Consider the following 23,362-nt stretch of genomic DNA (forward strand, 5'->3'; position numbering starts at 1 on the left):
CGATTACGAACCAGCATTGACTCCTTCGTCAGGAAAAGCGCGCGCGCAGCGGCCCCGCCGACCCGACTCCCACGGGCTCCCCAAGCAGGGCTTGGAGGGGCTGTAAAGAACTAAAATCCCCTCCGGGGTCGCGCAGCGATGTTTTAAAACGCGCTTCGGGCTATGGGGGTGTCACAGCAGCAGTTCCGGGCGGCTGGCGGCCTGCCGCGCTCCCGGGCTCTTCCCTCCTCGGAAAATGCCGGCGGCGGGTGCCATTTTGCGAGGAGGGGTGGGCCGGGCCGCCCCGCCCCGCCGCGGAAGCGGAAGCGCCACGCCGTGACGCCACTTCCGCTCTCGCGGCCCCCGGCCAATGGGGAGGCGCGCGGCGGCGGCTTGGCGCCGAATGCGAAGGCGCCGGCGGGTGCAGGGCGTCTCGGGGCGTCGCGGAGGGCGCCCCCCGGCGGCGGGGCGGGGGCGGCGCGGCGCGCCATGGCCGCCGTGCCCCAGAACAACCTGCGCGAGCAGCTGCGGCTCCACTCGGCCCGCGGCGGCCTCCGCGCGACGCCCGCCGCGCGGCACCGGCCCGCGTGAGTGTCACCCCCACACACACCCCCACCCCCTGCTCTGAGGTACCGCGGCCTCGGCCCGGCCCGGCCCGCTGCCCCCGGCAGGGGCGGAGGCCGCCGGGAAAGCGCCGCCATCGGCGGCGGTGGCGGTTCGCGCGGGGGAGGGGCCGGCCCGGTCCCTGACCGTGGTCCTGGCCCTGGCCCCGGCCCCGGTCTTGGGCCCTGGTCCTGGTCCTGTCCCTGGCCCCGGCCTTGGTCCCTGGCCCTGGCCCTGGCCCTGGCCCTGGCCCTGGTTTGGTCCTGGTCCCGGTCCTGGCCCAGTCCCTAGCCCCGGTCCTGGGCCCTGGCCCTTGTCCGGTCCTGGGCCCTGGCCCTGGTCTGGTCTCATTGCTGTCGGTCTCTCTCACGGTCGTGGTCCATAGTGTGCGCAGCCTCCTTGCCGCAGTGCTGCTCTCCTGCCTGGTTACAGTGGTTGTGGCTTTAAATGAAAAATACCCAGGAGTGTGGAGACACTCAAAAAAATAACAAAATGATCTCTTCTTTCCAGAGGTTTTACATTCAAGAAAAGAGCCTTGCCAGCCAGTGCCACCTCCAGAGAGTGCCTCAGCGCGCCGAGCGTTTCAGCGCTGAAGGATAAGGATGTTAATACTTCACTAGCCAAACCCTTTTCATCCCTTATTGCATCCAAGGATAAGAAAATAAAAATCCAAGACTTCTTTCCAAGGGCCTCCAATGGAGAGGAGTTAAGGCCGTCCTGTGCAAGCCAGGCACTTGCAGATTCCTTGGAATGTGTCCAGCAAGTTTTGAAAGACGTACCTACGTCTGGAAGGAGGACTGGCCGTGCCCCCTCGCAGGAAACTGACCCCCGTCGTTTGGCTGATTCTGTTATTACCATAGAAGATGAATGGGATGATATAGATGACTTTGATTTATCAGGAATTGATAAGAAGTATTCCAGACCAATTTTATCCCCCAAAGGTCAGACAAGTGGCAAGAATCCCCAGAGATCCCTTTCCTCTGTGAACAAGCTACCAAGGTCACCCGTGACCGTGACGAATGACACGGCACCTCTAAAACATAGCACTTCTGAGCGTAATGAAACACCCCTTGATGATGAGCAACAGTGCTTATCTCAGGGGTCTTTGATTTGTCTTGGGGATGCAGTTCCCTGCAACAGTAGCAGGACTGCAGGTGAGGATCTTCAAGAGAATTTATCTGCAGAAGTGATTTCACATGATGAAGAGGCTCATGCAGGTAATGATTTATTTTAAAGTACTGCTGAACTAGGAGAAAATATATTCATGTTTGCTCACTGAGGACTTGATTTTTCAGAAACGTGGACTTTGCGTAGCTCTTAGTGAAGTCGGAGGGAGTTGCACTCTCATATCTGAAAAGTGGTCTTTGGTACATGGATTTTGTTTCAGTAAACACCGTTTGCCAAAGTGCAGCAGCTCATAGTGGAGCACTTTCCCTGTGGCAGAAGAAGGTGCAGTAGTAGGCTTGTGTGGTGCTATGGGAGTTGCAAGACTTTCCAGGTGATGTTCCAGAAATAAATAGCAATAACCTGTAGGGATGTTATAGGAAGAATGGCACTTCTATAATTCATGCAAATGAGACCTAAAATCATCTTATGCTTAAAGGTAATGATGAGAAATATTAAACAACAAAAAGAGATTTATAGTCATTTAAAAATAGATTATTACTGAAAAGCTCAAAAACATCCGTCAGAGTGCTTTCTTCGCAGCTGTTTCACTTAGTTTTTCTATTTCATATGTCTCACCTGTTAAGTTTTTGAAGCTTTTGATCACTGCTTGTGTTAATATGTGTTTATACAACTGAATAATACTGAACAACGTTTTCTGACACTACTGTTACACTAAATGGGGAACAGAGGAAAGGATTTCTGAAATCCATGTATTTTTCTTCTTAAGGCTATCCTGTTACTTTTTTTGCTGTTTCTGTGAAATACATTAAAATAGGTTAATGATATTGGTCTTACTTAGTAGGGCTTGTTTTACAAGATGTTATATATGTAGATTTATCTTCTAATTCCAGTAGAGGGTCTGTGCTACTTAGTGAAGCTTTCTAGTGTTGTAACTACACTCTTCTTAGTATAACTTAGTATTTAATGTAACAGTAGTTTTCTATAAAATTTCTCATAGGAAAGTAAACCTCAAAAAAGTTTGAAGAAGCTATTTTTTTCTCTTTTGACAGGGAAAGGTAATTATAGGCAAGCTATATAAGTTTTACACTTAAAGGGTTTTGTGCTTGTTTGTTTTTTTTGTTCACTTATTTACTTGGGGGTTTTTTTGAAGGGGGAGAAAAGGGGAACAGTAACTGTATCCTTGTCCTTTAAATTTTAGAAACTGCCTTAAGTTACTGTTTTGAAATCTAGGTAGTATTTTTTTTCTGCTATTTAGCTGCATTTTATTTGTACCAGAATGAGTTTACAGTGTTACCAGCAATATTAATACACTTCTTTCAGCTGCTGATGTTCAAAACAAGAATGGTGAAAGCCAGAAGCTAAGCAATGGTGAGAAGAACAGCCAACCAGAACTGGATAAGATTGGCAATGAGCCTTTTGCCAGCATTGAACTTGAAGATGATGATTACTGCGATATCATTCCACCCTCCCCAGAGGAAGAGTTGCCTTCCTTCTCATCTTCCATAAAAAACGTTAGGTAAAACGAAGTTCACTGATAAAACTGTTTATCATTTGGAATGATTTAAAAAAACTTATCAAAACAGACATAAGATCTAGTGCTTGTTGAAAAATTACTGATGGAGTTGATAGCCTGTGACTGTTGCTTTTCAGGTTAGCAGTTGACAGCTGCTGTTACTGTCTTATGAAATGCATTTTTTTTATGGCCAATGTTTAAGGTGGCTTTTGCTTGAGAAGAAGCAGGGTTATTTTGCCTTTTGTAGTGGGGGAAAAATGTTTAATGAAACAAGTCTCTACAAGTTGGCATGCAGGAGGAGTGACTAACTTTGCTCAGCTACTTACTTGGATTTTAACTGCCTTTTGAGAAATTTGTTTGTTGATCTATTACACATGCTTCAAATGCTGTTGTACTGAAAGATAAATGTCTCTTATGGAAATGCTTTGATTTATAGATACCCATATGTTAATGACTTTTCATTTTAATATCAGCAGTATTTTCAAAGACTCTCCTACTGGTGGAATATCAACAACTCCTAGCGTTGAGTCTAAGCCTGAGAAGATTGCCACAAAGCAGCCTATTGCTGAAACTAGTACTGAGGATGCAGGTATCTGAAAAGTTTTGAAATTTTATGCCTTAGGCTTTGGGGATGACATGAAACTTCTTTTTCTCCTAGGTATTCTTTGTAATTTGAGAGCATTAGCTAACAATGACCAGGACAAGGAAGCAGGGGATTGAGTCAGAATTTTCAGATGTTGTCTTACCATTTAATTTGGATATACATCATGTAGATTCAAAAGTGCTGTCTGATTCTTATTCCTGGATTGTCAGTACCATACAGGGTATATAAGAGACTTCCCTTTCAGAACTTGGAAGCATGGACATGCCAAATAGTTCCTGAAGTCAGCTGTAACACAAAGAAATTTCACTCTAAGTTTGAGCTGTTTTAATTCTTTCATTGATTCATACAGGTACTGACTTTGGGAAATACTGAACTAAAATGTATCCGAGTTTGACTCCCAGAATGAAAAGTTACCAAGTGTAGATGTGAAACATGGTTTTAAGCCTGCAAATTCAGACTTTACTTTCAGTTATACAGAAGATGTACTGTTCTAGGGGATCATTTAAAATTTGTGCTTATGAATGCTCAAAGTAGTGTTAGAAAGAATATGCATAATGTTGCTGTTCCAGAGATCAAGTTAGTTGAGTTCCATCTCTTTATATTTTAGTATACATGTAGCAAATTTTTGATCAATTTTGACCCTTAGCTTGTTGTGAGAGGCAATATTCCTACCACCATGGTAAGTCAGAGTTAGGAAAGTGTAGCAGAGGCCAGAATCTAGCCTGAGGAACCACACTCCTGGTGGCAGTTTGAGGTACAGTGCAATTCATTGTCAAAATCCAAACAGTTTGCAGTGGCACCAAATTTGAAATGAAAGTTAATGAGATGACAAACACTGACTTTCGTGTCTAGGAAGTTTTTTAAGGCATGTCCTAGACTAGAATTGCAACGTAATGTGTTGTGTTTTTATGTTTTTGGGGAGAGGTAATTTGAGATAAGTCAAACATGTAAATTTGAGTGATTTTTTTTTTTGGTAATAAATCTGAAAACACTGTTAAAAGGTTTGGAAATTATATGTAGATGGTTAATTAAAAGGCAAGGACAAAAATACGTAGCCTAATTGAATTTACACACGCAAAACCAGTTAAAGTAAATTATTTAGACTTATGTATTGCAATTTACTCTGTCTTTTGATAGATTGATATCATCTTATTACTGTGTTCTAATAAAAGTTAGTAGTACTATATGCTGAAATACACTACATTTTGCAGATAAAGGCTTGCATTTGGAACAGCAACTCTACAGTGTCATGGATGATATTTGTAAATTGGTAGATGCCATTCCGCTTCATGAGCTTAAGCATCTGTCATGTGCAAAAGAACTTCTTCAGCAGAGAGATCTCAGGTACTTTTTAATAAATAGCCTTTAGTATTTCCATGTTTGTATGAAGCAGTAGCATGCCTGTAGGTGTCTCCATCGCACTGAAAAGATGGTACAGAGTGATTTTTAAAGGCTTAAAATTACTCACCAAATGAGGTTTTAGAAAAAATCCAAAAACGTGCTGAAAGTATTAAGATTTTCAGTATTCTGCCAAAAGAGTTGAAGAAAGAATCCAATTCTGCATTCAAGCTGAGGCACAGATAGTCCTGAATCTTCTTTCTGGGAGGCAGCTAGTGCCAGATGCTTCCAAAGAAGTAGGGTAATGTAGTATAATCTGTCCTCTGTTCTAGGGTTCCTCTTGATTTCTTATACCTGAGGGATTCATTTATTATTCCCTCTGAGACTTGTTATCACTGATTCTAGTGATTATTACGACTCCTAATATCCATATAAATGTCATTTTTCAGTTTGAATATTGCTACCGCAGTCTGCTTCTTTAACTTCTGTATAATCTAATGACACAATATGCAGAGAAAGTATTAAGATTTGAGATTTTGTTTAGTGTTTTTATTGGACTGGGACCATGTGCTTTTATTAAGTGTTCTCTGTAAAATTAACTTATCCTGTTTCCTCTTATTACAGTAGTCAGTCGTAGTCTTTAGAGAGCACATAAAAACATAATTTAGTTCATGCCTTTTTAATTCTTTAAGTTAAGTTTTGTGCCTTTAAAAACTTTTTCATGCTCTACCTTGCCTGCATAAGTTCTTTGCTGTTAGGGATTCTTATATTTTAATATCTGCTGTGAATATATAGTCATTTTCTGATTCTTTTGGTCAGATAAATTCTGGTATTATTCTCTGTTCCCTAGATTTGTTTTAAATATTTTTAAAATATAGTTGCAGAAAATACAACCTAATGGCCAAATACTAGTATTTTGAAGAGGAAAAAAGAGACAAAAATTTTTAATGCATGCTGTAAAACCTGGTTTATCGTTGCTTGTGACTAACGTATTTATTTTCCTTCTTCCTTCACTTTCTGCCCCTCCCAGGAGAAAATTGTTAGCAAATTCTGTCAAGCTGAACAAAAGTAGCATAAATATTGTTTTTGCTAGAACAGGGAAGCCATGTATGGGACAGGGCACTGCTACAGATCATGATACTGCTGTTTGTTCTGGCCCTAATTGTAGTTTAAGTTCTGATGGAAATTCACCAAAATCCACAAAACTTCCATCCATGTTTTCTGGGACTGTTAATTCAAGCAATTTTTCTACAAAACAATTTCAAATATGTGATACCTTGGATACCTCTTATGCTTCAAAGCAAACTGTTTGGAATATCACCTGCCCAGAAAGTACAGAACTTTCTTCTTCCAAGATAAATGCCAAAGAAAGAACTTCGCTCTGCCTTCATTCTGAGACATCTTTCAACAACAGCTGGGGTGAAAAAACAGTGACGAGAAACGATGGAAATTGGCATCGGCCTGAGAGGCCTCTTACAAGCACAGCTTTGAAAGTTCAGAACAAAGCTCCTACTGGCATTAATGTAGAAGATGGTTTAGATATAAGGGATACAGACTTTGATCTTGATCATTTTGATATTGATGATTTTGATGAGAGTTGGGAGAATTCGGTGAATGTTTCGGCACCTGAAAAGCCATCTACACCATTGTATCAGCCGGTCAGGGAAGGGCCACCTGCTAAATCGCTGTTGTCAAAGGTAACTTCAATGGCCAGAGGATCTGCTCTTGTATCAAATCCCACTGTTCCAAAATCAAGCTTCTTGATGGCAGCTAAAAACTCTTCAGGTAAATCATGCTAACTAGGATTACTGTCTTATCCTTTATTAATTTATTTAAAAAGTCTAAAGCTAAATAACTTATCTATAAGTCACACCGATGCATTTTGTTTGTGTGGAACTTTCTCTTGGTGTCTCTTTGCAAAGTCATCGTTGTAGGATGTTCTTTGTCTGAGTGATGTCAAACTTCTCAAATATTTATTTGCCACGGAGGTTTGAGGCTCCTAGGAAGCTGAAACTGCTAAAATTGGCAACTAGAGTTTTCCTGTGTGTTTAAATAATAATGCTGCAATTGTTAATTCAAAGCTGTACAATAGTTTTTTTTCTGTTTATGCAAAATGTTCAGATATGGACACTTGTTGGAACAAACCTAATCCCACTGGTAGACAGGTATAGGTCAGTATTTTCTGCGATTGATATCGGAACAGGGGATGTAAGAGCACTGAAGTCAAGTTCCAGTACAATTTAAAGTAACTGTAAGGGATGTACTGTAAGGGATGTACTGCAATTCAATATTGTAACTTTAAGTAAATTTTCTTTGTCTACTAGATCCACTTGTTAATAATCCAGCACTAGAACGTTTCAGGGGTATTAAATTTTCCCATTCTGAAGAAATGATGAATATATTTCACAAGAAGTTTGGTTTGCACTATTTCCGGACAAACCAGCTGGAGGCCATCAATGCTGCTCTTCTGGGTGAAGATTGTTTCATCTTAATGCCCACTGGTATGTATCTACAAATATCGTGCAGCTGGAGGTTTTTGAGGTCTGGTGCACATTTGAGAAGTGAAGAACTGAAACTCTTTTTGTAAGGCCCACAGGAAGCTTGCTTTCTCTCTGTGCCTTTATGGAGGTAGTATAATATTGTGTTGCTTGAATTTTGTGGATGCAAGACTTCAGGAATTTTGTATGCACCATGGTATTTTGAATGAAGGTGATTTCATGTGTGCCTTCCATAATATTTCACTTGATAACTCTTCTGCAACCTACAGATATCATAATAAACTTTCACAAATAACTTTTTTTTGATGTTCCTGAAAGTGTTGTGAAATGTGAACTAAGAAATAGGACTCCCCTTTTTCACTCCTTCTCCATCCCTGCCTCTCTTTTCCATCTATATCTAATATACATTGCATTCTGTGTAACCCTTACAGGTGGTGGTAAAAGTTTGTGCTACCAGTTGCCAGCATGCGTCTCTACTGGAGTCACTATTGTTATCTCTCCATTGAGGTCGCTGATAATTGATCAAGTTCAGAAACTGAAGACTTTAGATGTAAGTTCAAACAGGTTATTTAATCAGTTAAACTGAGTAAGTGGATTAGGAATCTGAAATTTTATAATGAATCTTATGTCTCTCAGATATGAACTACAAAAAATAATTAGTTGGAAACTGTAAAAGGCATACCTATTAAAGTTTTCTAGGAAGATCTAAATTAGATGAGCTAGAAATTATTGACAGTCTAACTGCTAAATTTATTGATGTATGTATTTGTTATTGGAGTTTTCAAATACAGATGCCTGATTCTTAACTTCTGAGAGTTATATTTAGGTACCTAAATAGGAGTGGTCTGGCTCCAAAAAAGAAAGGAGCATTAAGAATTCCTGACTTAGGAAGGTTCTGGGGATGCTAAGTATTTCTGGAAAAATAGTACACAGAGGAAAGAGCAGCAAGTGCAAAAGGTAAATGCTCCTGAAGTTGTCTGGTTATGAACTGCTTTTGTTTCAGGGAAGTGTCCCTTTTATCAGCAAAGGTAGATAATGCATTTTAGGGGAAAAATACAGAGATGTTTTGGGGTGTGAGAACAAAGGAACTATGATGCAGGCTTTTTGAAGCTGCAACAAATCCTTACCTCATCGAGTATGTCTCTGATAATCTGAGTAGATGTGGCCCTTGAATAGGTGTCTGCCACTTACTGACTGCTCCAGAATTCTGTGCTTTGGCTGAGGTTTTTGCTATTTTTTGTTGTGTTGCGTGGGTGCCAGCGCTGTAAAAGCTAGTTAAACTACCTCTGAGACTCCTGGGAATACGCATGTACCGGAGGAATTGCCTCCGTGGAGCTGTAGCTACCTCTTGCAAGGGGAACGAGAGACAAGCAGGCAAAATTGGCTCTGTTGTTGTGGCTGGTTGTATTCAGTGGACTAGTCTTATGTCATTTTTGTCCTTAGGATCCAATTCCTTTGTTACTATTCATGCTGAATAGTAAGTTATACTTTAAAATTTAATATTAAATTGCTGCTCTGAGTTATATTCAATCTCTTCTGACACAATATTATTGTATGTCTGTGGGCACTGTTATTGAGGGTATTTATCATGGTTTTGTGCTTCCTGGAAACTTAGTTTCTTATCTTAAGATCTCTGTTTGCTTTCTGAATTCAATCTAAACCTTGTAGCATATTGAGCAATAAACAAGCATCATTTCTGTTTTCTTTACTGGAAAGAGTACAAAGAAAATAGATGACTCCCCTACATCAGCAATTGGCGTGTTGGTAAAACTGGGAGCAGAAGAACAGAATTTGGTTTATAGTCTCTTGGCTTTATCAATAGAAAAATTCTGTGATGCCTGTGGTATGCTGGAGGTTTAAATGTTATCTGTAATTAACATTTTCAATGCTTCTTTGTATAGTCTTCACTGATGATAGTAAATACATATGCTTTTCATCTGGTTTATAACTGGATGTGGGACTATATATCTGAGATATTTCTATGTTTAGCACATGTTAAAACTTAATACTTTTTTTGTATTGTATAGATTACTGCAACATACCTGACTGGTGATAGAACAGATGCTGATGCTTCAAAAATATACATGCAGTTGTCAAAAAAAGATCCTGTGATAAAACTTTTGTATGTTACCCCTGAGAAGGTTTGTGCTTAATTTGAATTTTAAAGCAATGGAGGCAAAAATAGGAAGATTACTATAAAGGGTTGAGGGGAAAAAATTGAACTCTCACAGTAGGCTTCTAGCAAAAAAAAAAAAAAAAAAGTGTAAAGCAAACATTTTTGGAGAATTCAGCAAGACTCTGTACAGATGTAACTAATGTCAGTCAAAGAAAAAACAAAAATAATTAACCAAGAATGAAAATTGACTGTAAAGTCTGCAGTGTTTAAAATCAAAACCCCTGTGCCTATCCTTTTCAGTATATCCTAGTACATCTTAGGAACTAATTGCTGTGGAGTAACCGTTAGAATTTAGATTACTCTGGATAGGATGATATGGGGGAAAAAATACCTAACTACCAAGGTAATAGGTGAATATCAAAAGACTGTCCTGTAATTAATTATATTCTGCCTTTAAAAAATAGATATTATTCCAGAAGTGCTTTGTAAAAGGGGACTGTTTAATGTGCTGACTAAATTGCTGTCTTCAGCATTGTCTTTTCCTGTCTTTTGTGACATATAAGTCATTTTAATTTACTCAGACAGGACCTTTGCATAGCTGATCCTAGAATCTCATGGCCATACCACGTCAGCTGCTTCATTGTCAACTAAAATGAGGCTGATCGCCATCACCTCTATGCTTTCAGGCTTACCTATGTAGTCAAAAGTAACGCTGGTGTACAGAACAATTACTTCTGTATTTTTAGAGTGACACTGTGCCTTTTTTTAATGCCATTCTTGAATGTGTACCTAGGTTTGTGCAAGTGGCCGACTGATGTCTGCCCTGGAAAATCTGTATGACAGAAAACTACTATCACGTTTTGTTATTGATGAGGCTCACTGTGTCAGTCAGGTAAACACCTTCATTTTTTTTAAATGGCAAAAAATGTAATTGAAGCATCTTAGTGATATTTAAATTTTTGTTTTTAAACTAGTGGGGTCATGATTTTCGAAAAGACTACAAACGTCTGAATATGCTCCGCAAGAAGTTTCGCTCTGTTCCTATGATGGCTCTTACTGCCACGGCTAATCCCAGAGTACAGAAGGATATTCAGAATCAGCTTGAGATGCTAAAACCACAAGTGTAAGTTGTTCAGCAGTTTCGTGAAACAATTTGTATGAATTGTAGAGCATCTTCGGAATGGAAAATTTAGGAAAGAAAGGAAAGCGTTAAAGATCCGTCTGAAATAGTTTTATAGTTGTATCTGATTTAATAAGAATGTATATGTGGAATTTAACGTGCCTCAAATGCAAAATACTAAATTGAGAGGGAAAAAAACTTGTGAAACTCTTTCTGGCATGGTTAGAGAAACTCCTTAAAAGAAAATAACATCTTGAAATTTTGTCTGTCATCGGCAATCCTGTGCAACGTGCTCTAGGTGATCCTGCTTGAGCAGGGGGGTTGGACTAGATGATCTCCAGAGGTCCCTTCCAACCTCAGCAATTCTGTGATTCTGTGACAAGATGTGAAAGTTGTATTTTAGGGTGCTTTTCATGAGAGTGCTGGAAAACTCCAAAAGCTGGAGGTGCGTTTTTTAACTAACATTGGAAGTAACAGGTAATGAAGATACCATTGGGATCTGGATCGTATTGTAGCATTTTCATTGTATATGATGAAAAGGAACATGCTTCTGTTTTATTAGAATTTTTTTATTTTAGAAATATGTTTCAGGGTAGAAGATACAGGAGGTGACACTGTTCTGCTAATTTAAAAGGTTTGATGTGGATGCAAATATTTAAAAAGGAAAATGAAGGGCAGGCAAATCATTGTGTGCTTGCTAGATTTACAGGCATTTCTTCCTTCATGACTTGCATGGTGCCATGTAGTTTTCTTTTTTCACAACCATAGGAAAAATGCAGGAATGTTTCACTTGATGAAGTAATTTCAGATCCAAAGTCTGTGTGAATGAATCTCAGTGGGGCAAAGTGGAACAATAATTCCTTTGTAAATACACAGAACAAATAGTAGCTACTTGAATTTCAGACATTCCAGTCAGTTCTGAGCTTGTTGAAAGGATTATTGCACCTTAAAATTGACCAGCACCAATGAAATATCATCTTTTAGGTTTACAATGAGCTTCAACAGGCATAACTTGAAATACGATGTACTGCCCAAGAAGCCAAAAAAGGTGGCAATGGATTGCTTAGAATGGATCAGAAAACATCATCCATGTGAGTACTGAGCAACATAGTGTGCTTATATGCATTTTTATCAACTACTTTTTACAACAGGAAAAGCTTTTATAATACTATACCCCCCCTCCCCTCAACTTATGCCTTCTTGAAACTGCTAATATATTTAGAAAAGCAAATGGGAGACAGAATTGTTTTGCTAATAATGGGAATCAGATTTACAGACATCCTAAAGTTAGGATGTCAAGTTAAGATGAAAAAGATGATTATGGTAACACTCTTGAGTAATCTTTCTGGAGGTTGTCAGATCCTTTAGTGTTATGACTTCTGAATATAAAGGTCATCTAATATCCATAAGTTTTTGATTGTTTAATTCTACTGGCCTGCTTAGCTGTGGTTCCTCTTGAAGACATCTCCAGTGACTCCTGTCTGTTTAGACTCACTTGGAATCATACAGCTCCAGCTGCTGGGAGTCAGCTACAAGTTCCCTTCATAGCTTCTTCATTGCTGTAACCCAGTGCATCATTTACTAAACTGCTCTAGCTCTCTATTCATGTAGGTCTTCCTTTATGGATTTTAAATTCTCAGATTGCATAGTACTGAGCAGGAAATCTTCTCCTGATCTCACCCCACAAAAAAACACGGAGTCGAGTGAGGAGAAATTAACAAAAACATCTGGTGTTAATAAAATCACTTCTCTATAAACAGTTGCTCTTACCAACCTCTCCCTATTGGAATAAATGTATTTGTTAAAGCAAGTGAAAAGGAAGAAAACATGAATCTTTTTTATATTTGCAGATGACTCTGGGATAATTTATTGCCTTTCACGGCATGAATGTGACACAACAGCTGCCATTCTGCAGAAGGAAGGTCTTGCTGCACTTTCCTATCATGCTGGCCTCACTGACTCCAATAGAGATCTTGTACAAAAAAAGTGGATTAATCAAGAAGGATGCCAGGTAGAAGAAAAGCAAATGAAAAAAACCATGAATATAATTTAGAGCGCTTTTATCCCTCTTAACCTAGTAAATGAAAACAAAGATTTGTAACATTTTTGCCAAATTAGATGCAATATGAAATAACTGATCAGATCTGTCAAAACATGTTAGCTTTATTTTTATTGAGAATTTTACAAACCAAAGGCTTCAGGACTGCCCTGAGGTATGACACTTAGAGGAAGAAAATGAGCTGTGTGAGGCTTCTGCAACAGCTGTAGACACACTGCTGAAATTTATATTGAGCCTCTAGAATTCTTAGTTTTCAATTTGTCTTGGATAACTTTTCTGAAAGAAGCAGAGGTATTTTTGCTATTTTGTACTCTTCTTGCAATTTAAATTCTACATTGTGCATAGTTTCATAAGCCTGATTACATAGCTATTTTTGGTGTATAGTTCTCCATAAATAGCTTTCAGACCTTTATATAACAAATTATTATTTCTATTGTAGGTTATATGTGCAACAATTGCCTTTGGAATGGGAATTGATAAACCTGATGTACGCTATGTTATCCATGCTTCACTCCCTAAGTCTATAGAAGGTTATTATCAAGAATCTGGCAGAGCTGGACGAGATGGTGAAATGTCTCACTGTCTGCTTTTCTACAGTTATAGTGATGTAACCAGACTTAGAAGGCTAATACTAAGTAAGTGAAATCTTGTGTTTGTAACTTAATAACACAATAGTAAACAAATTACTTAGTCATTGGTCTCTTTCATTTAGATTGTTTTATTTTGTCATTTAGAAGCACCATGTATTGTATTGCAAAGATGGGAGAACCCTGCATCTTCATTTTATTATTTTCTTGAGTCAGTTTCTGTACTGAAACGTTTTTATCACTTGTCCTTAATTTTAGTCAAAACCAGTTGTTTTATACATAGCTGTCTCTTGATTTTTGTCCTTCTAGGTTTCTTTTCCCTTCTCCATTCTTTAAATCTTCAGAGATAAAAATCTATACTAGCTTTATTCTGTACTAACTTGCTGAGACAAAACAAAATGCTCTTTGTTGCTTCAAAAAAGTATGTCTGATAATATTTAAAAGGACAGAAGTGCAGATATAACAAATACAATTGAATTTATTGTGTTTCAGTGGAAAAAGATGGAAACGCTCACACAAGACAGACCCACTTTAACAACCTGTACAGTATGGTTCATTACTGTGAGAATGTAGTTGACTGCCGCAGAATTCAGCTTTTGGCCTACTTTGGGGAAACTAACTTTAATCCTAACTTTTGTAAAGATCACGCAGAAGTAACTTGTGATAACTGCAGTAGAAAGAAGGTAAAAAATGTGGCTCTTATTTATAGGGTCGTTAAACTGATTTTTGTATAGTTGCCTTAAAAATGCTAACATTACATTTGTGAAGGCAAATAGAGAAAATGAATGAGATGTTTTGTATTTTTGTGATGCTGGATGCTTTGAATTATTTCTGGGGTGTAACCTTGAGCAGAATTACACCACCTATCCATGGACTTAAGCTCCCATTTCTGAGACAGAAGTACTGATGAGGTGTAAAGATGTTCCTTTAGTGTGGCTTCTTTGGTAGCAATGTCTACTGGAGGGAGAAGCTAATACAAGATCCACTGGAATAGCTAAAGGAAAACTGTATATTCTGATGTTTTCAAGGCTGCTTTGTAGCCTGTGCATGCCACATTCGGGGTTGGATACTGCTTGGAGGTGGCCCAAAGAGCAGGGTTTGTGTGTCAAGGTTTAAAACAACTTAGTCAGTAGCATGAACAGGAGTGGAACAGAAGAGAGTTGTTGAAGTGGCCATCAAGTAGTTGCTTCATCTTCTCCTGCTGTTCTTACATAGGATTTTAGACCATCTTTGATTATCTGATCTTTTCAGAAAAAAAAAATATATTCAACAACAAAGGTTCAATAATTTTAGGTATGGAATTGGGTATTCTAGGTATTTTAAGTTTTGGGGGTGGCCGGGGTGTGTTTGTGTGTGTGTTTGTTTGTTTTTTAAGGCATTGCGCTCCAGTACTTCAAAAGCTTCATACTTCGGTCTGATATTTAAACTGAGTAGAGCTGAAAGGACCCAGATGCTAAAGGTCCTAGTATCATCACAGGGCTAGTATGATCCTATTTTTACACATGGGGAAAACTATGGGGAAGGCTACCAGTCTCTAAAAACCAGATCAGTATTATTATAGCTGAGGATGTTGCTTCTCAGTCCTGTGTTTGAAGCATGACCCCACACATCTGTGATTATAATAAAAATTGGCTAGGATAATGTATATTCAGTCTAATCTCCTCATTTTAATGTGTTTTGGAAGTGTAAATTCTAGTGCATTGCAGCAGAATACTTATAGGAATGCTTTAAAAACAATTAACCATGATTACTAGTACTCACTCAGCAATCTTGCAGCTCACTGTATAAAATTAACATAATAGAGATTGTATGCAATCAGTTGGTATGTCTTTATCTTGCATTTTCAGAATATTATCTAATCCAGAATTCCTGTGACTATGTGATATCACTGCACATGTACTAACTAGGAAATAGCTATTTCTGTTTGGAACAAAATTAATTCATGCCTAGAAAAAGCTTAATAATGAAACAAGTCAGTAGCAACTTGCATTAGAATAGAACCAAATCACTTTTTTCCTAATCAAGTCTATTTAAATAGGATTACAAATCAAGAAATGTAACGGATGAAGTGAAAAGCATTATAAGATTTGTACAGGAGCATTGTAGACAAATGGGAGGAATCAATGGGAGAAATACAGGTGCTGGAAGATACACATTGAATATGATGGTTGACATTTTCCTAGGTAAGTACTGCTAGACTTGCTGCATCAGATCTTGATTAAGCATCAGAAGGTCCATATAACATCAACAATGGTTTAAAAACAAGATACATTTGGCAAAGTTATTCTTCTGGGGAAGCTCTAGGTGGTAAATGATCCAAAATAAATGAGACTAAAGTTTCAATTGCTTTCAGGTGGCTGTAGTGTTAGTATTAGCTTTCTGGTGGCACTTGGAGTTTCTGATGCTTATGTTTTTTTTGTTGTTGTTTTTGGAGGGGGGTTGGGGAGGATTGTGTTTTGGGGGGAGTTTTGTGGGTTGTTGTTGTTGTTTGGGTTTTTTGTTTTCGTGTGTGTGTGAGTGTGCCCAGTCTATGGAATGTCACTTGGGAATCTTTCACAAGTCTGTAAGTATATATGTATGTAGGCTTTCTTATTGCAGGCTAACCCTGTTACTCCTATTGCACAGGTACAAAGAGCGCGAAGATTCAGTCTGGAATATTTGGGAAGGGTGCTGCCTACTCAAGGCATAATGTTGAAAGACTGTTCAGAAAACTGGTCCTGGACAAGATTCTGGATGAAGACTTGTATATCACAGCCAATGACCAAGCTGTAGCATATGTAATTCTAGGAGAGAAAGCACAGGCTGTGCTAGATGGATTACTACAGGTAAGGAACATGCTGCAGGATTTATACACCATATAGTCTAGTTACACTATATAGTTTAAACATAATTTGCCTACAAATTGATGTACTGGAGCTAATCTTTAGCAGATGCAGGGAACGGAATCCAACAAGCATAATTTCTACTCCAGTATTCTAATAATGCCATGAGGCAAAAGGTCGATTTCAGAGGATAGGAGAGGCTTGAATCTTTCTTTTCTTCTCCCTTCCACCTGATTCCATCTTAACAAGAAAAGGTTATGACCAACACATAAAGAGCTAGCTAAGAAGAGAAAAAGAACAGCACTACCTTCTCCTGCATTTTCTGTGCTATTTTTTCTAGTAACTGGTGAGCTCTGGAGGCAAATGCACTTCAAGAAGGTTCATGGAAACAGTCCCAGAGTTGCTTGAAGCAGTGTCTCCTCCACACTAGTGCTGTATTTGGAGAAGAGAAGAGCCCTCACCATTAGACCTAGTGACCTCTACTCAAAGCTAGCTGTGTTGGGTTTTCAGTTTTGTTTTCATTCCCCCCTGTCCTCTCCCATCCTGTATATACTCATTCTACTAGTTCTTTGTAGAAGACACTTAAGGGCAGTTGAGAATTACTGCTTTATGAAGTAGCCCATAAAAAGGATCATTTAAAAAAATATGTACTTCGTAAATAGCATTTTTTGGTTCAGTTGAACAATATGTTTTGTTTTTTTCACTGTTTTCCTGTGTAATCAATCAGTCTTCTAATGATGGTTCTGCAGTAACTGCCCTGACGGAAGCTGTTGATGGTTTATTTTAACAGGTGGAGTTCCATGAAACTGAAAGTGCCAGTACCATTAGAAAGCAAAGGGCTTCTGTGACAAAAATGTCACAGCGGGAAGAGATGGTTAAAAAGTGCCTTGGGGAACTTACAGACACATGCAAAACTCTTGGGAAAGTGTTTGATGTGCATTACTTCAACATTTTCAGTACTTCAACTCTCAAGAAAATAGCAGGTAAGGTCAGCTTTTCACTACTTGGAACCTCTACAGGTAGTAGACTGCCTGTGCAGTTGTAGCCTTTTCTGAAAGAAAATCTACAATTTCGAACATCTTCAGAGGACTGGCTTAAATGTACATAACTGAGTGAGTCCTGTGAAAATGGCTGATGCAGCATAGATGCCACGGAGATGTATTTTGTGCTGTAGCAGGTCCTGCTGCTTAGGTAGAGTAGACAACCCAGTAATCATACTGCAAAACAAACTTTGAAGCAGTTTTAGAGCAATCTTCTTCATTAGTTTTTGTGCTAACCAGCTAGAAGTAAATCTGCTAGAATAAAGCTTCCTTTCTTGAGGGCTTAGTGCATATCATGGCACTAAAAGGAATGAATTTCCTCCAGAATGTTCTACTATGATCTCTCTTAAAACCTGTGGCAGAGGTCATAAGTAATGCTCAAGTCACTATTGCTTATTGAATACCTGAAACGAGTTTTAAAGCATTTGAGACTTTGTTCACTTAGTCTGCAGATGTGAACTTCTAACTCCATTGTTCCTAATGGAACACCTATGTTCTTATTTTAACAAAATTCCAAAAATGCATCTCTGAACACTGCTTTTTAATTTATCTGTGCTCTTACCTGAATTTTCTTATTTCATTTGGTGTTATCTCATCTTAAACAGTTTTGTTTGCTGTATCTAATTTGTATTTTGTTACCCTGTACTTATTTATAGAAACCTTGTCTTCTGATGTGGAGGTTTTGCTGCAGATTGATGGTGTCACAGAAGATAAACTGGAAAAATATGGTGCAGAAATAATTAAAGTGATGAATAAGTACTCTGAGTGGACGCTACCAGGTTTAGTATCCTTTGTGCCTATATGTGTGTTTTCCTATTTAATACCCTCCCTCCTTCTCTGTAAGAAGCTCCACTAAGAAGTTATCTTGTTTTAAACACAAATCACTAACTCTTGCAATTTAGTAATTACAAAGAGGGAACAATTGCATGTTTTTGAAGCATACGAAGGTCTTTAGTGAGGAAATAGCAGAGAAAATTTGGCATAGCCGTAAAAGGCTAAGGAGAGGTAAACAAAAACTAAACAGGCTGCTGCTTTGCTCATTACCTGTCAGTTGTTGGGATTTGTATAATAACCTTAATTATACCGAGACTTCTAACCTTGAAGTTAAAAGTCTAGCACCTTCTTTATATGCTTCCACTTGTGTAAACTGCATACAGCGTAGTGTTGTAGCATGACAGGTAATCTGTAACTACTGCCTTTTAGTTTTCACAGGAATTGAGGTCAGCAAGTCCAGGTCTGCACTGACTAGTCTTTACTCAAATGTAAAGAACTTCCACAAATAGGTGTAAAAAAAGCTATTAAGTCAGAATGATTGTGTGTTACAGTGCTTTTGCACAGTTATAACCTAAAACACAAAGTGCAGCTCAGTGGAGAATTTAGCCCTGAGATTAATGCATCTAGTAACTTAATGCGAGCATAGTGTTGTAGCCTGTGTTGTAATTCAAATATTTAATACAGCTTGGCTATCAGATTTGACATTGTGGCCTGCAATATTAAGGTGATTTATGGTTACATTTAAGGAGGCCATTCTTTCTTATTGCAATATTAATAACTGCAGGTGTTAAATGCATGTCTACAATCCTGACTTTTTTAAAAAAGTATTTTATTTTACTGTTTGTGCAAAGAATCACTTCCCTCTTGATCATGACTGATTGAGAAGGAGCTCTTAGCTGTCTATCTGAGCCCTGCAGTGTCTTCTGCTGCTTTTCTTAAAAAGAAGTGCCATATTTGACAGTAGTATTATGGTATATTACCTAATTCTTGTCTGGCTGATGCAGGGAAGAGAGTATAAAGGCAGAAAGCCCAGTGTTACAACGTAGTTTAGACAAGAAACCAAGCATGAGAAACTAGGGCTTGCCATCATTCTTGTATGTGATGATGAGCTAAACCAAAACAGCCTGTTGTCTTTACTTTACACCAGCCTAAGAAAGGTCTTTATATGAGCCCAGAGCATCACTAGGATAAAAGCAGTGCAAAAAGGTTTTGAACAGCAAGGACAGAAGTTTGGTAAAATTAGTGTGTCCTGGCTGAGAGTTCTGACTGGCCCAGGCAATGTCTTGTTTTCATTGGTTTTAATTCATTGTCTATCTGTAGATGATGCTGCCTGCCAAAGTGGAGAGACAGCTACAGGAAGCACTGGAACACTTGAGAGTGATGAGGAAGCAGAAGATGTAGTTACAACTTCAAGTTATTTCTGCAATAATTCAAACCAAGGAAAGAAAAGGAAAAGGCTGCCAAACTTCAGAGAATCCAAGAGGAAAAAGTCAAGTAATGGTGGTAGCCAGCAGTTTCATTCCAAAGGGTACGTTGCTTGTGGTTAGTTCTAGTTCATTAAATGTTAATTTGGGGCTTTTCAGTATGGTGCACCACCACACCAGTTCTACTAATGCCAGTGTTTACCTTTGTCACTCTGCTGCAATGCAAAATCTTTATTTCCCAGAAGCTAACATATTAAACATACAGCTTCTCAATCTATATCAGGAGTAGAAGCTGCTGCAGAAATAAGCCATGATTTTATGATGTACCTTTCCACTGGTTAAATATTTGGTATGCAAGGCAAGTTAGAGGTGTACTGTCAGTGTACTTCCATACTCCTCACTCACCTGGAATTAGATTACAAGATAATCTTTGAAGTTTGATTGCAGTGGATTGTTTTTTCTTATTTGGCGTGTCCTCTTTGCCATCTGTAGGCATCTAGGTTTTTCTTCTCACTCCTGCTGGGCTGTTTGTGAAGCATAACTATGCTTATGTTATTGCTCTTAAATCTATGCAAATTTACACTGACAATGCAGTTTATGGCATCGTGCACAAAAGGAAGCATAGTCAACAGCTTTGCAGGTTCTGTACGAAGGGTAGCTGTTCAGTATTGTTTTTGCACTTCTGCTGTGAAGAAGTATTTTAAGGTATTTTACAGTTTGGAAGCAGGGACTATGTTGCTTAAATTAGAATAAACCACAATATAATCGTGGTTCCTTTAAAACTTCTACTAAAATAGAGTCAGTGGCAAAATGAACCTATATAAGTGTTGGTATAGTTGATTACTCGTAATAATCTGAATTTTGTTCTGATATTGGATGATGATTTACCATCTAATGCTCACACATAACTATTTTAAAAGAATATAAATTAGAAATTAGAAAATTAAATATAGGGAAATGTTAATTTTTAAAAAATAAGGAAGCTGGAAAGCATAGATGTTATCTGGACAACCTTAACTCTACCCTAATTATGTCAGCCAGTGTGTAGCTTTCTTAACAGAAGTTTTATTCACAGTTCCTTTCAGCAGCATTGCTATCCTTTCCCTAAAATAATGATTTGAATAATGCAGTTCCCAATTCCTTTTGGCAACACATGTGGTTTCTATTCTTGTGCTGACAATTGTTTCCCAAAGACTACACTCAAGTTATAAAGAGCTAGTGCATAGCCATAAATATCCTAGCCTAGCTCGTGTGAAAGAAGCATAATTTGGCAGATGATCACATTTTTACTTTTTGACTGAACTTGAAAAGATATTTGTGCTTACCCTCTAAAATTTACCTTTATCCAAGTACAAGACATTGCATACATCAGCTGAGAACAAGAACAAGGAATGGCATTAAAATTATCCAGGCAGCTGGGCGTAATTTCTCTACTTTGGTTTTCCAGCACTTTCTGTTTCAAATGCTTCTGGTGAAAAAGGATATTTAGAAGTTGTCCTTCTTTTGTCTTTCCTGACTGCCACAGATTAAGCAGTCACATTAAATTTCAGGGTGCTGGTATTGTACTGCCACAATCATTATTAGCAAACTGACTGGATCCTGTACTTGGAAATGCAGACAGCTTAAAACTTCCAAGATTGGATGGAATATTTGAGCTTCAGTGCACTGTCGCTTGCTAATTCAGAGCTTCTCCCTCTGATTGTACCATGCAAGGCAAAACCTGCATCAAGGCTGTAAAGTCTGGGTCCAGGAGCCTTGTCTTACTTGAGCTTCTAGGGCAGATCTATCACCAAACGGTCACAGGGTAATGAAAGAGCCAGGCTGGGCCTCGTCCTTTGAGACGAAGTCCTTATTTTATATATGTGCAGTTTTATATAAAACTGTATAGTTTTGTAACTCAAATAGTAACAGTCTGCGCTGAAGGTTCATACTCTGAAACATAATGATTCTTCACTGAGAAGGAAGCAAAAGAAAAAAGGATAATGGTTGAGGAATTTCCACCCTCCCTAAATGCCCTTTAAAAATGGGGGGGGGGGGGGGAAATGACATCAGAAAACACCAGCAAAAATTTCTTATTTGGCTTTTATAGTTATGCCTTTTGAACATATGTCATGCTTATAGCTTTCTTTGCACAAAAACGAAGCAAGTTAGAGTTGCTAATACTGTGGTAGTCAAGCTGCACAACTGTAACCCTTTCTCCCCTGCGCCTGGAAAGTCTACCTCACTTGCTATATGAGACAGAGAACATGAGGTGCAGAAGAGTGGTTATGCTGGCAACCTGAAATCTTGCATTTCTTAAGTCATTCTTTTAGTGGGGTTTTATGCAGTCTATACATATCACAGAAATTGCATTATATTTCAGCATAGAAGAGTTCAGGTCATTCACAAGAGCAACACAGTGTGCTCTCCAAAATATGCAGCAAAAGCCCCAGTTGAAGTTGTGCCTAACTCTAAAGACTATTACGTTTTCGTAATATATTAATGACTTTTTATAGCTTTAATGTTGTGTTCATTATCAAAGAGAACTTATTTCAAGCTCATTTTTTCTGCTGCTGTTTGTTTTTTTTCCCAAGTGTGTCTCTTTGTATGCCCCGTTTTTCCTCATTCCAGTCTTTGATTTTGCAGTAAATAACAGCTCCCAGCTCAGTAGGTTTTACTCCCACCCTTTTCACCTTCCCATCTACTAAAATTTTAGTCGTTAAATGCTGTTGACCCTGAAGTGTCATTTAAAGTTGATACTCTAATTGGATTAATGGGAGTCAGGTTGGTTCAGCATTCTGTGTCCATGTTTCAGGCTGCTTTTTGCCCTTAGGCAGATGTCAGAGTAACAACTACACTTGATTTACATTTCAAAGGTATTTATGCAGCCATGTGTATTAGAAGACTTCTTTTAATGAAAATATAGTCTTCTGGAAAATCTAACTGTGGTATGCAACTATGTAAATACACCATGGGCAGGGAATGTGGCAAGTACCCAGACATTTGACACGTACAAATTTACAGTGCATAACATACTATAAATACTGTAACAGTGTACTTTCTCTCTGAATTTTGTAGCGGTTACAGCAAGTACAGAAGGTCCAAAAAGACATCCAACTCCAAGGCTCCAGCTTCATCTGGCTATAGTTCAGCATCATCCAGCATTAGTGTCATGCAAGGAACTGGTGGAAAACTGGGGATTATGGCACCCCCAAAGCCCAAAAACAGACAATTCCTTCAGCCTTCATATTCAATATTGTAATATTGTACATTTACTAGAAAATGTAAATACTGTATAAAAGTGTACCATTAAGATGTAATCATTTTTATTAACCTTTTTCATTTGCGAAACCTTCTGAAATAGATGTGTACATTTTGTTAAATACAAAAGTTTGTGTTAAATAAATGTTTTTAGACTCAGAAGTTTATCTGGAACTTCCTTCTTACTGAGTATGTGCATTATAAACAAACATGAGTTCTGATTAGTTTTAGAAGCCCTAGTGTTTCAATTAAAATAATCATTGTAAGCCTGCTTTACAGCTAACTTGGGTACACTTGAGATCACAAATCAAAAGCAGTTAATGGAGCTGTGAATCGTAAAGACGTGCTCATAGACGATGTTGCTGGTTGCCCTGTTCTCCCTTGCCAGTTGCAGAAGTACTTCAGAGCTAGAAAGCTGAACCACTGCTATGAAAATTTAAGTCTGGGGCCGCTAAGCTTACGTATCCAGTGTAGGTTGCAATTTTTGCCCCAGATACTGGGGCTACAGGGAGCCTGC

General features: G+C 38.6%; 1 protein-coding gene across 2 annotated transcripts; it reads left to right on the top strand.

Moving 5' to 3' along the window:
• The first annotated feature begins 468 nt into the window (after positions 1 to 468).
• BLM (BLM RecQ like helicase) lies at positions 469 to 22,998 on the top strand. 2 transcript variants are annotated; one of them, XM_067305451.1, is made up of 21 exons: positions 469 to 566; positions 1,093 to 1,799; positions 3,031 to 3,226; positions 3,697 to 3,812; positions 5,039 to 5,171; positions 6,196 to 6,950; positions 7,490 to 7,666; positions 8,095 to 8,213; positions 9,691 to 9,804; positions 10,573 to 10,671; positions 10,754 to 10,902; positions 11,884 to 11,990; positions 12,750 to 12,910; positions 13,398 to 13,593; positions 14,038 to 14,228; positions 15,584 to 15,728; positions 16,171 to 16,370; positions 17,158 to 17,350; positions 18,064 to 18,186; positions 19,502 to 19,709; positions 22,663 to 22,998. In XM_067305451.1, the coding sequence occupies exons 1-21, from the start codon at positions 469 to 471 to the stop codon at positions 22,844 to 22,846; spliced, it is 4,371 nt and encodes a 1,456-aa protein (XP_067161552.1). In that variant the 3' UTR covers positions 22,847 to 22,998. The 2 variants fall into 2 exon arrangements, with proteins under 2 accessions (XP_067161552.1, XP_067161553.1); XM_067305452.1 differs by having other exon boundaries at positions 3,700 to 3,812.
• The last annotated feature ends 364 nt before the right edge of the window (positions 22,999 to 23,362 follow it).

Source organism: Apteryx mantelli, chromosome 15 (assembly GCF_036417845.1).
Source record: "Apteryx mantelli isolate bAptMan1 chromosome 15, bAptMan1.hap1, whole genome shotgun sequence".
NCBI classification, from domain to species: domain Eukaryota; kingdom Metazoa; phylum Chordata; class Aves; order Apterygiformes; family Apterygidae; genus Apteryx; species Apteryx mantelli.

Bases quoted from the DNA above. Each gene is read 5' to 3' on its own strand.
- BLM (XM_067305451.1), top strand. From the start codon at position 469: ATGGCCGCCGTGCCCCAGAACAACCTGCGCGAGCAGCTGCGGCTCCAC. The intron at 12,911-13,397 runs GTAGAAGAAAAG...TTTCTATTGTAG, and splicing joins TTAATCAAGAAGGATGCCAG to GTTATATGTGCAACAATTGC. The intron at 13,594-14,037 runs GTAAGTGAAATC...ATTGTGTTTCAG, and splicing joins ACTTAGAAGGCTAATACTAA to TGGAAAAAGATGGAAACGCT.